Source organism: Melopsittacus undulatus, chromosome 4 (assembly GCF_012275295.1).
Source record: "Melopsittacus undulatus isolate bMelUnd1 chromosome 4, bMelUnd1.mat.Z, whole genome shotgun sequence".
Classification (NCBI taxonomy): domain Eukaryota; kingdom Metazoa; phylum Chordata; class Aves; order Psittaciformes; family Psittaculidae; genus Melopsittacus; species Melopsittacus undulatus.
The window spans coordinates 16,715,309-16,729,087 of NC_047530.1; the positions used below are offsets into that span (position 1 = coordinate 16,715,309).

The window sequence follows — 13,779 nt, forward strand, 5'->3', positions numbered from 1 at the left end:
TGTCCACAGGTAACCCAGCCCAACTGCTCTTCCCTAGCCCACTCTCTTTGCGACAACAGTTCTTTTGCTTCAATGGCTAACTGGTAAGACAAGACTATTTAATTACAAACAAACTTCAAGTTTAATGTATTTAGAAGACTGGAAAGTGATACCCTGCTACTTCTAAAACAAATGATCCATTGTAAACTTAGTGCTTCTCTGAGTCTTCTTTCCACAGAGCAAAGCGTCACAAGGGCAAGATTTCCATCAGCTGAGCTGGCATAGCTAGTTCTAAGAATTAAAATGTAGATTAGGCCTCCACAGCCTTTGTCTCCCCTGCCAAATAATGCTCTCTGGTTGTGCTCCCTGATTGACTGCAATGTAGACACTTCTGCACTTGGACCCACAGCGGGTCACCCCTTGCTCTTATGCTGGCCACATACCAGTCATCAGGAACATTTTTGATGACTTTCTGTAGTTCTTAAACCATTTGCAATAAGAATTCAACTACATGCAATAAAATTGAAAGGCTCTTTGTCCCATACTCAAATTTATCTATTAGACTGGGACCACAGAAATGTACTCACTTCTTCAGAAAGTCCTCAGAAATCAAGTGGGGAGCTTCTCAAGTTTTGGGATGTTTTTACATCTTTATGCTGAGTCACAACTGTTTTGTGTGTCACTGACCTTGCAGTGAAAAGGCTTTGCACAAGAAACAACTTTGCTGATTTCATCACCTTTGCATTGAGGACTGTCCCAGGTAAAAGACTCTCTGGGGACCAGAAGAGCCTCTCTGGAACACTTGTCTAACAACCTTGTCTTCAGACTTCTCTGGACCTTCCGTGACTCTTATAAAATCCCTTCATTTTTTTGCAGAGGGCTTCCATGACACAGTCTGACAACAAGAAATGGGTGATACTGTGGCTGGATGCAGATTATAGCTCTACTCTCTCTGATGACAAGAAGTAGGATGGGAAGAGCCCAGCTGGACCTAGAGCTCAAACCTAGATATTTCTTAAAATACCTTTTCACTTCCAAACTGAGGAGATTTGATAGTAAAATCAAGAAGGTGCCTCAAATAAAAGACCTCAAGTTACTTTTTGAAGCCATTTTTAAGGATAGAGCAGTTCCAGATAAAGGTGTGAGGCTCCAAAGTCAGAGCACAGTTCTTGGAATTATTGCTCCTAAATTGAGTTATTCTTAAAGGGGAAGGGAGTAACCTAAAAGCCTTTACAGTCCATTTTTACATGAGAGGATGTTTTTCATGTAACTCTCTGTAACAAAGTAATTTGAAAATAACCGAGGAAACCATGTAATCCTGGATGGTCTCTGTTCTGTGTGCATTTGTGAAGCTGCTGTGACTCCATTGCATTAAAAAAAGACATACATTATTCTGTAGCAATTGTCCATGACACTGAGGCTTACAACATAAATATTGCAATACCTCATCCAGTTTCTGAATGCCACACCATGTTTTATTGCAGTTATGTCTCATAATAGATGAAGGTGCTGCAGGGTCCTGTTTGGCCAATTGCTATAGGACCCTGGAGTGCACTTTCATAAGGAGGAAATACCTCCCACAGGAAGGGAGTTAAGATATGGACCAGACGCTAGAAGAACCAGCTAAAGGTTTCACATGCAATCCTGGGCAAATATTTTCTGTGCCTCATCTTCCTTTCCCCCATAGCCCCTCCATTAAATGGGAGGTTCGTTTCTTCACTTGCAGAGAGTGCTGGATGCAAGGTAATGGAGCACAGCCCTGCTATGCACAGCAGAATGCCTCTAAATCAAGAAGCCAGTGTTTTTTGCCAACGTGACAGATTGAAAAATGCTTCTGGTACTTCCATGAGTAGGTTACTAAGCAACACTTTGGCTTCCAGGGAGTAGCCGTGCTGGATGTGATCTCATGCGCCGGCAGCCTGACCACATCCCCAGCTGGCACCGGGGAAAGGAGGGCGAGTGTGTGCTGGCAGCAAGGCTGCATGGCTTTTCACTGGCTATAAAACAAGTTCCTTTGAGATGAGCTGAAACCACAAAGGAAAAACATCCCAGAGGTGTTCATGAGCCCTTTCATAGGGTGGCTAAAAAGCAGATGCTCTCAGGACATACCACTGGGAGAGAAATAAAGCTTAGAAGGTTTAAGCATCACTCAGCAAACCTATCACAAATCCTGGTCATGCAAACTATCCCTTCAGCCTGTTCCAGAACAAATGATGCTGAAGAGAACTGACTCCAGGGACAGATGCTAAAAATGATAGAAGCTGGAAAAGATCACCCCATAAGGACAGAGAGAGATCAAAAAGACTAGAACAGCCTAGAAATGGGTAAGAGAGGGGAGGTTACAGCTGAGTGAAGTGAGGTCTGATAAGAGATGAAAATCATACACTGATGTCCAGTTTCCTGATATGACAGTAAAGGGTTGTTTACAGAAAATCAAAAGACAATACACTAAAAACTGATTAATCAAGTCCAAATTCCATGGAGTTAGAAATTTTCCCAGGTTGCTCACTGCTCCATCATCCTCTTTTCTGAGATTTTTCACTTTCCCCTGGAGCCTGTGAGAGAGCATCCCCAGAACCAGGCTGAACCAGAACGGTTCAGAAATACCTGTTTTCTGACATGTGTTGGGTGTGCTCAACTATTAAGCAGCATGCATCTTTCAATGAAGAATGAAATCCAAGACCACTTAGAATGGGCCTTTTTAAGACACCAGGCCAACCTCTTGGCTTCAGGTCAGTGGAGGAATTGACAGTGGAGGAGCTGCTGTTGATTGACAGCAGCTGAGAATCTGACCTATCTTTTAAAGTACTGGCGCTCTTTTATGTGCCAATAAATCATGCTCCAAATAGAATTGAGATTAAGTTGTAAAGGATAATGTTTTGCCTTACATTGTTAGAATGCTGACATGCCTCTGCAAAACAAATAAGATTGTCTCCCTCCTCCTCCTTCTCAATCAAGGCAAATACTTATTATAGGACACTAGATCTACTCCTGCTAGGTGAGCAATATTTACAGTAAATAAAATTAATATGATACACAAATCCATATATATTTGTATACATAGTTAGGTTTCCTTCTAAGTAAAACTCAGTACTACAGCATCACACAGTAAGACTCTACCAATGTTTTGGGATCAATCAATATTTGGGATCTATCAATATTTTGGGATCATTACTTGAGAATTTTAAAAGTGCCCCACTGAAGATACCACAGTTTTTATTCGAGTGGTCCACTAGTACTCACAGATTTATCCTCCATCTATTCCCGTTTTGAATAATGGGGATAATAGGGACAATATTGTCTCAAAGTCAAACAAAGTATCTATCTTCCCTCCTGTCCTTCTCCACCCCAATCCCCCACCACTTCCCAATTTTTGTTGTGGATGTTTTTTTTCAACCACGCCTAGTGAAAAAAGCATGTGTATACCAGTGGTACACTCAGTCTGAAATAGCATATGAAGAAAAAGTGAAACAGTGACTTCACATGTACACAAACTTCTGGTTCTTAGGAGATCTGACTAACACAAATGACAATTTACTTGAACGCTCTTGAGCCTCTCTTTACATCTGCAACTCAATGAAATAAGTTTTTCCCCCGCCTGTCACCATCACTTCTGACCCAGGCGGAAGTGCTGGAAGAAAGTCAGAATAAACAGGAGGACTGCTGATCTCTGCTGCAGCACAAAAAATGGAAAGCCAAAAAGGTAAAGAGGAAATATTTCTCCCTGAATTTTTAAAGAACATTTTATGACTACAAGAGTCTATATGAACTATTGTGTGACCCTAGTGCTAAGCTGGGATTAAATCAGCACAAGAGTTTGATTCCCTGCAATGATCAAGGGTTTGCTGAACACATCTAAGGGGGTGATAAAAGCTGATGCTTCATTTTGGACCTCTGTTTTTCCAAATTGTTCTAGACCCTTCAAATCAGCTGTGATACACAGTGTCCATGAAATCCAAGAGTGTGTTGTAAAAGAAGAAAAAAAGATGAGAATGGATATTCTGTAATGAAGCTCAAAGGAGATGACACTTGGAATTCCCTAATGTACTATAGCTTTACCAAAAGGATGAAGGGGCACACCTCCTGTGTACTACTCCTAGGAAAGCTACAAAGGAAGAGCACATTAGGCATAATATTCATGTCTCATCCTTCTATTTTCAGCAGATACTTCCCTTTTAATGTTGTTGGCAGTTTGCACTGGCCTTGCATAGCAGACATAAAAATGCAGTCCTGAATCCAGCAGCAACAGATGTCTGGGCTGGAAACAGATCTATGCTCCAGCAGAGTTCATGGGCAGCAGGGGGTTTGGCCTTCCAGGCAGAAAATCTTGAGAGACCTAAGGGAAATCCTTATCTTGATTTTCAGGTCTGTAGGCACACAGCTCCTTGATGTGACTTACCACTTTCAAGGTCTTATATGGCAACAGTAGGAAGAGTCCTACACAAGCAGACAAAACTCCAGGCTGTGGTATATCATGCCCAGGTGAGACATGCTAGAAAAAAACATTTCAGAATGCTACAAAAAGGAGAGCTCTTCCAGCCAACCAATTCAATCATTCAAGACATCGAAAGGAGATGAACATGAAATGGACTTGTCATTCTTTGTCACTCTTTCAGAATACAAAGAATAAAACCTCACCTTCTCTCTCCTTGTCTTCTGAAAAGTGGGGAGAGAGGGAACATTTCCTAAGTCACTGTGGAGGTCAAACTATAGCTTGTTACAGTGAACTGAATCAGATGGATGACTAGACTTATGGCAGTCTGAAGGAAAATATCAATACCTGAAAAATCAGCAACTTTCACCTATGAAGTGTTTTATTGTTAACTCCATGCCTGCAAAGAGAGGCAATCTGATCTGGAAATAGTGGTTTCCTCATTTCAAAACAGCAGTAATAGTGTATATTTTAACTGCACAGGTGAACACTAGAATAATACTTTACATTTTCATCCAGCATGGCAGAAACACGGACCAAACATTAATAAGCTGTTGGCTTGACTCCCAGGCTGCAAAATGCCTGGCATTCTCACTGACATTTCTGCAATAAGAAGGTAAGCCCTAAAACCCCTTGTGTCCCCCAGAAGTAATTGCTGTTGTTTACCTTTCTCTCCTCCCTTCCCTGGTTAAGTGCCTCAATGCACAGTGGTGGTGGCACTCAGCAAACACCCCAGCTGTGCAGCTGGAGAGACAGGAGAGTAACAGCTCTCCTCTGCCTCATGCCAAGACTCAGCCATCAGGACAGATGAATTGTACTTGCACATCCTTCAAGAGAACCACTGTCCCCCAGGGGCCACCAACACTGCCTGGCAGCATTGGTCACTCCTGTCCTTGTCTGCAGTGCAGTGAGACACAGCCAGTACCCCAGGGGATAGAGCTGGGACAGCGCCAGTTCTCTCTCTGAAAAGCTAAGGAGCAGGGACTTGATGTTCTGGCCCTGCTCAATGGCAGCAGCTCTGGCAGAGAGGAGGCTGCTGGAGCCTGCACTGCCATGGAATGTGACTGGAAGTGGGCTGGGAAGCTGCACTTATAAATCAGTTCCCTTCAGATCAGAGACACCCCCTCCTCTCCCTTTCCCTCCAGCAAAACTGAGTTTATCTTATGTAAACCAGACCAGGTTTGGTGCCTGCCCTCAAAAAGCATTCAACTACTGCAGGGCTGGAGGTCGTTGTTAGTAATTAAATCACCATTGCAGATGGATCTGGCTGCCTGCCAGTCCCTGCTCCTGCCCTCTTTGACCAGAGGAGAAGCACAGCCATAGTAACTAAAACTTTTCCTCCACAGGGTCTTGGACCTTCAGCATCCAAGTCCTGGCTTGTCACCTGCTCCCACCTCCCAGGGCAGGAATAAATGGTGTGAGGAGCAACATGGGAGAGCTGGCTCTGCTTGCCCTGCCACAGCCTGGCTCTGCATCATTGTAGTAAATGGCAGCACTCTGCTTGCTTGCAGTTAGTGGGCTTTAAGTGCTTTACAAAAACTGAGCTATTCTAAGTTCATAAACCTAAAACTGGTTAGAGAAGAGTGTTTTCCTGTCCTGTCTGCCTGCTCTTCTCTACACAACTTATTTTCATAAAATATATAGAATCAGAGAATTATTCAGGCTGAAAAAGACCTCTAAGATCATTGAGTTCAACTGTCAACCCAGCACTGCCAAGTACACAACTAAACTAAGCACCACATCTATACATCTTTTAAATACCTCCAGGGATAGTGACTCAAGCAGCTCCCTCAAAGATCTGATCAACTGCTAAAATCTCAGGTGAAGATCACCTCCTGTCCAAACTGCAGCCTCCCATAAAAAAATTGACAAGACAATCCATCTTCTATCATCTTCTCCATAAGATTTGCATTTTCTGCCCTCCCAGACTGGTGCCAAATTTTTCCCAATACAGTTTCCTGTGCTTTGTCCATTTTTTTTAATTTATTGGGAAAACATAAAGCATTTCCCCCTTCTGCTCTGAAAGACAGTTTTATAGACTAACAGTTGGCATTTCCAGCTGATTAGATAGACAGACAGAAAAGTAAGATCAACCAAGATGTCTCACTCTAAGAAAGTGCTCCTAGCATTCAAAATTACTTTTTTCTCTCAATTTTAATTATTACCTTTTACTTTTGGATGAAGCAGTTGCATCGTGTTAAAGATCTCTGTTCCTCCATAGCTTGCTTTTATTTTCCTTTTAAGTAGATATTGTAGAGTTTTCTGTAGTGCAATTTCTTGACATGGTGGAACTGAATTAACCAGATATACAGTGCTGGATATGACACTAAATAAGAACATTTGGAAAATTTCAATTCAGATAGACCTGAAATACTTTCGAGCCTCACATTAAACGTTTTGTGTCAAATTAAAAGTATTTATTTATTTTGAAATTAAATTAACTTTGAAATATAAATAATGAAGTGATTCATTCTAGAAAGATTGAAATAATTATTTTCAACTTTTCTGATACTCTCTATTTTTTGTATGAAATAATTTGCCAGATTGAACTTGAATAAGTGAATAATCGTGGTTCTCTCAAAAACACATTTTTTAAAATTAGTAATTCCATACAGAAAAATCATGGCCAGCTCTACCTGGAATTTTCTTGTGCACAACACACATTATCCCTCCAGCAGTGACAAGCTTAATTAATATACCTCTCTAACCCCATCCACTCCTCACTTCCCAAATGACCAGTGTCAAAACACATGCTGTAGGCGTGAAGAACATGCAACAGCCCCATAACACTGCACAGTGTGCAAGTCCTCCTTTGGGGCAGAATTTATTAAGCCCCTTTTACAGAAAGCTGAGAAATTATGATTTCAAAGTTATCTACAGCAGCGTTTGCTTCAAAAGAACCCACTTAATGACAGCTTTCCTAGTGCAAGAACTGACCTAAGGTATGTTTATAGAAATGCTGTAAACTCAGTACTAAACAAACAGTACAAACTTTAGTACAAACTGTACTAAAGTACAGTTTGGAGGCAGAATGGAACCCATCTCATGTTCCTTAAATAGATTGCCTTTTCCAAGCTAGACCGGAGGCTCTGTGATGGTAAAGGAACATGAGCTCACCTCCTCAGTGGTATGACTCGGATGAACCCCTTTTTTTATTTCTCCACCCTTAGCATCAGATTTAACTGAAAACCCTGCACCAAGGATACTGTCCAGCTGCAGGCTCTGAATCACAGTCTGAAAATCATTGCAATAGGTGATTAGGTGTCTAGAGAGAAGTCTCACCATCGAAGTTTAAATATTCATGCTTCCCAAGTGTTGTAATTCAAAGTCATGGCAAGAAAGTAAGCAAAATCAGGGACAGAAGAAACACTCCTGCCATCTCTCAGGTTATCACCCACCACATCTACTCCTGACTACCATATTGAAAATACTGCCCTGGTTTCTGAGGCTGCCACTGCAGCAGCTCCCCTCCCCAGACAGTTTTCCCACCATGAGGCAGAAAACTGGGCAACACAGCACACAAATGTGATGGAAGGAAAGCCAGAACCAAGCCATGGTTGCACACAATATGGTCATAATTGTCAAGCTCTGAGGTAGCTAACACCAGTGTAGCTGCAATCGTGGGCATGAGCAATGTAGTACAAAATTAACTGTATCTATAAGGCTGATTTACTTTAACTGACCTTTTTTAGGTTACCCAAAAGAGGTTAAAAATTAGAAGAATTACATGAGTATGTTTGACTAATTTACTTTAAGGCCATTATGCAGACACAGCTTGTATTTAAATACATCCTCTGCCACAGTAAACATCTGTTTTTATAATAAGGACAGGAAGAACAATTACATCATCCAGCCTGACTTCCTCTATAACACCAGCCTTTTTTCAGTCAGACATTCTTGTGATTAACTAAGACTGCATTTAATTAAAATACATCTTCTGGGAAGCCGCCCATTCTTGATTTGGAGACTTCAAGCAATGCAGGATCTACCATCTCCCATGGTAGTTGCCCTGATTTGTGCTAAAATACTGCTTGCCTTGCCTACATAAAAGAGTTCTCAAATACGCCAGAGTCTGATCACCTCAGAGACTGCCAACAAACCTGCATGTCCTGCCATAGCAAGAGAGGCAGAAGCAGACAGAGCCAGAGTTCTCACGTTGTTTACTGCCCAGAACAGATCACTGTTATGAGTGGTCTCAAGGTCTGCCTGACCACGGATGATGCCACCCAAGGTGTTCATCCCAGCAGTTATGCAGAAAGGCTGTCCCCAAAGGGTACCACGTGACAGGGAGTCAATTATCAGAGTTTCTGAATTCCTCTTCCTCACCTCCAAGGCTGTACCACAACCTCCCCACATCTTAGTAAAGCAGTTACAGCACTGTTCGCTTGGTGGATCAATGAATATTTCTGAAGCATGCCAAGACATACGGCTCTGAATGAATTATAAAAATATCACTGAGAGATCCATCACAGCCCCTTATCTTAGACCGAGCTAGTGAAGAAGGGAGGCTGTAGCTGGAAGAAGTTCTCAGCATGGGAGAGCTTGCATCTTATCTGCTGCCAAAGCTACCTGGAGCTGCTTGGCTGCACAGCAACACAGCACAAAGCTGGAGAGATGAAATGCAGACAGACCACTGTGGGCAAGTACCCTATGACACTGATCTCAAATGGCAAATAATATTTTGCCATTGAAGATCTAGCAGTCTTTCCTGCCATCATACCTCATTAGTGGTGAAACTTCAGCAAGGCCACATTGGAATATTTCCAAACATAAAAGACACTGTTCACTGCAGAATGCTTGTGGGAGGAGAAAACAGCCAGCACCATGAATCAAAACCACAAAGCAGGAAAGCAGGTGTGTGTGCCAAGCACAGCTCATTTAGCAATGTCTATCACAGGGATGGAGAGCACTGATTTTCGGCACCAGCCAGTCTCAAAAACAAGGCTACCTGAGACTTACATGATGAACTGCCCACTGTTTGTGTAAAACACAGGACTAAACCATGTGGATTTCCCTCTCCATTTGATAAAGCAGACATTGTCCCACTCCTCTCCCAAGGTCAATGCAAATACCAGGAAACTGGGGAGGCAATGGCCGTTTTTATGATGGAGATCCCTAAGCCCAGCAGCCCTGGTAGCTGAGCACCAGTTCAAACACTAACCCACCTCTGCTGCTCCCACCACCAGCACCACCATAAAACTTTCTTCCAGCAGACACACTTCTCAGCTCCAGTCCCTCTAGCCAAACCATGCACTACTCATGAGAGAGCTCAGTGGTTTCTCTGGAGAATACATACTTCTGGTTCTGGTCACAGCAGCAACAGGACTTTGAGCCTAAATCCTGCAATGGTCCCAAAGTGCCCAGTCAGCGGGGTTTGACCACACCAAAAGATGGGTGCAAATGCTCATGTGGATGAGCTGTGGCCCCCAAGTGCTTCTCAGGATCAGGGTAGTTGCAGACTAGGAAGAAAACACTTCATCTTACATTTTTTCTAGAGCTTTGTCCCAGCAGGTACCAGAGACCTAACACATGTCCATGGGCTCCCACTTTATCCTCCCCACAGCTGATGCTCAAATTTCCTTGTACTCTTGGCACTCTTGGCTTGTTTGAGGGGTCATCACATGAAAAGCCTGAGGTACTAAATGAATTCCCTAGGTAGCCAGTGCACATGCTCCAGGAGAGACTTGGTCCAATTCAATTCCTAAATCTTCTTTCTAACAGGTTAAAATACTCCTGCTGCAGACTGAGAAGAGGCTGTGACAGCACATGGGAGAATTCAGCAGCTGACACTGTTAATTCTAGCAAAAGGTGAAGAAACTACCTAAATAATGAGGGAAAGTGCATTAGGTCAGTCTAACTCATTCTAACTATGTGTAATTAGCAGGAGAAGGAAGAAAAATTAGCTCACCGATATTCTTTCACAATGTTCTTTCAAGTGTTTGGGAACATTTAATTTTGTGGAAAAGTTTCAACCAATATGAATACGCCAAATATAATCTTCAGTGTCTTTACCTACTTGTACAAGCAACCTGAGTCACATGCTGCTTGAGACTCTCATAAATGTATATTATAAACCCACTTAAATCTATGCATAGATATACATCGTGCCCAAGAAAATGGTCATTCTGGGCTACTTGGCAGTTTAGGGAGTTGCAGGTTTTTAACCTTAAAATGTATCTGGTAGAAATTCTTTAATGTACTCACTTGTCCTCCTAGTGATACTTTTATTCAAAAAGACTCAACTGAACTAATATTTTTTCAACTGATGCTCTTGCTTAATGTTTCTTCATTTCACATGTAGAGGTTTGCATAAATGAAGTACATCTCTTTCTATGTAAATGTTAAAATAATTTTGAAATTTTTCTTTTCTTATTAGGTTCAGTAAATTATTGCCTACTTTAGAGCCAGGGAAAGCTTTTTGACAAATTATCACATTTGCCAAAAATGCAGTTTGGTGGAGAATTTGGGGGCAAAATTATTTGGAAATTCAGCTAGATCTTGATAATTACTTTGCTAAAAAACAGTAAGTCTGGAAATGTTGGAAGTCTTGATTAGGCAATTCCTGGAATAAAATACAACTTTAAGTTATGGAACATTTTTGTTTAGAAATTTGAAAAAAAATTAATAAAAATGCTTCATTTGATCATAAGTCAAGGTTGTTCCTTTTTGTAGCTTACTTTGCTCAGAAAACTGACAGTTTTACTTTCCATGATCAACTTAAGATGCTGAGCTAAACAGCAAGTCAGTTACATACACGACCATTCATACCTTTCTGTACAAAATTAAATGAAGAGTCTGGATTGTATGCTGGCACTACAGTGGAGCAGGGTGCATGAATATATTGAAATACCAAAGGCAGTGGGATTTCCTAAGTGTTTGTGTGTGCACATACCAGTACTGTTCTTCCTTCAGAGATAATAAAACCAGATTTATGAAGATCTGCCAAATCAAAGTGTTTGATCCAAGGGAAAAAGTGTCACCCCAAAAAAATTTGATCAGGGCTTCTTTCAGTGATAATATGTTATTCATGACCTGGCAAGTATTGAACTAATGAAACTCTCAAAGCACCCCTACAAACACAGAGTAAAGAGATTTCCAGTCAAGTCTGTGAAGAGAAACAACTGGTGCTGCTCCCAGCCAAAGTACTCACCAATAATTCCTTGGGAGGTATCTTACTATTTCTTTGAAAAGAAGACTAAACAGAAAGCACAAGGCCACACAAAACTGACTTCTCTGTGGGTATAACAACCCTCCCCCTTGTAAAAAGTATGTGAGCCCATAACAGGAAGCAGCAACCATGCATAGCAGTGAAGAGATTTCATCCGGAGCATCGGGAAAGTACATGATCCTTCTAGTAGAGCCCAGGAGGTATGGCATTAGTGACAGTGAATACCACAGATACCTCTTCCTGTATTTAAGTGTCCATTCATTTTTATGTGGGTTGTGTCTTTGTGTTCTGGATGGGAATTTTGTGCTGGTATGGCAACATCAGGAGCAAAGTGTTTCTTGACTGCTGGAGCTCCTCAGGCCTGGAAGCCGAAAGCTGATGCTCTCTCTCTGAGCAGCTCCCGACACAAATGACAACTCCAGCTCCCTGCAAATGAAGAAATCCTTCTGATAGGAATTACATCAAATCTAGGCACTGAGTTTATGTCAACATCCGCCTGAACGGGATAGCAAATATTCCTTATATTGGAATTACCTGTGTTTTTCTGAAGCAGGCTCTGCTGCCCTTGGTATTGTGTGTATAGGCTTTCTACTCAAGTTACCCAAGTTACGACACAGCTACGGTGTGCATTGCCACTACGTGTTTCATATTTTAATACTTTCGATATACCACTTCCCAGTCAAACAGAAACCTTTAGCAAATTATTAGTTGCATTTCAAAGTTTTCCCCTCCTGATTTAGCTTTGCCTTTATCAGAGTTACAAACATTTAGCTCCTGAATGCATGATTGATTTGTAATTATTCTTGTCTCACCCCTCAGGTAAACTGTAGTCATTCACACTCGCATGTCTCCTTCTCCAATTCTACTGCTCTCTGCAGATTTTAGTCAGAGAATCAATAATGGCAAGGGAGTAGTTCCTCTGCTCCACAGCCAAGGGACAAACTACAACCGTTTGTAGTATAGTCACATTGAATACCCTGCAGAGGACATAACTACATACTGAATGTAATACAGACAGTAAAACTCTCACCCTTGTGAGGCACAGACAAGCCAAAGAACAAGGAAGGTCATTCCTCTTAATCCAGTCCCCTGATGACAACAGACTCAGCTGTTCCAGAGAGGACCCTCCTGTATGGGGCTTTCTCTCTGGCACTTTGACTTCTTAGGAAGTCCAAAGTAACAGTTCACAGGAGCTCAGTTCAGTTGTCTAAACTGAGGTGTCCAGTCCCAAGTGGGACATCCAAAGGTACCCATGACCTGCAAAAGGGCCATGTCCTAGAAGAGGAGGTAGAGACCAGGCAAGATTGAACAGGATATCTCAGATCACACTAGACCTCCATGTCTATTAATTTTATTTCCAAAGCTATCTGCCTCTGCTTTGCTAACACCCTTCTTAATCCTGCACAGCCTTTCCACCTTTCTGAAATTCCTCCCTTTTCCACAAGGACTTTCAAAGCAGACTCCAACATATGTTACCTTCTGGGGGCTCAAAGACTGGTGGATTCAAGCAATACATGTGATAGCCACGGTCACAGTCATCACAGAAGAGCAGCTGGTCCTGAGGCAGGGTTGTTGGGAAGACAGCAGGGAAACAGAGAGAAGGAGGGGAGAAGAGAGAAAATGGTGTAAATTAGTCTCTTGCCAAGATGAAAACATAAAAACATCGTAACTAGCAGTTCCTGACCAGGAACACAGAGCTGCAACATAGAGACTAATACTGAGAATGTAAAAGGCTATAGGCGTCACCTCTGTGCATTCACAATGAGCCACCATACTCCTGAGAGGCTGCAGAGAGCCCCTCTCATCACAAAGGCAGTTCAGTTTCTAGCTGAAAAATCTCTCTGGGGGTGGAGGACTTCCTCTCCAAGGTGGCTTCATGATGCAGGAGTAAAAGCTGTTAAGCTTGGGATATGCTGTACTGCGAGGACAGGCTTTACTGAGCTCCAATGCGACCTCATGCTGGATTTCATCCCTTCAGAGAAAACCTTCCTCATCAAAAGCCTGGACTTAGACAGTTCTCCAAAACTAAACTAAGTAAATGCTCTGTGAAACAGACGGAAATGACATGATCCCACGTGGGTTCTGCAGCCTTTCATATATCTGGGGGGGAAAGGCTGCTCTGAAGTATCCCAGGGTTCCTAACACAGAACAGATCTCTGTTTTCAGATTTCCTTATTTATTGCTAAAGCAAAACAAAATC

At 42.1% G+C, this 13,779-nt stretch overlaps 1 protein-coding gene across 4 annotated transcripts in view; it reads right to left on the reverse strand.

Annotated features, from left to right (window-relative positions):
• Positions 1 to 10,402: 10,402 nt before the first annotated feature.
• Positions 10,403 to 13,779, reverse strand: part of DPF3 (double PHD fingers 3) — a 164,028-nt gene continuing 160,651 nt past the window's right edge. For 3 of the 4 annotated variants that reach the window (XM_031051793.2, XM_005152322.3, XM_031051792.2), the window contains 2 exons: positions 13,056 to 13,137; positions 10,403 to 12,005 (listed from right to left, as the gene is read on the reverse strand). In XM_031051793.2, coding sequence (XP_030907653.1) covers positions 11,935 to 12,005; positions 13,056 to 13,137 — 153 coding nt within the window. In that variant the 3' untranslated portion in view covers positions 10,403 to 11,934. The remainder of the gene's footprint in view (positions 12,006 to 13,055; positions 13,138 to 13,779) is intronic. The other variant, XM_005152323.3, reaches the window with a different exon arrangement.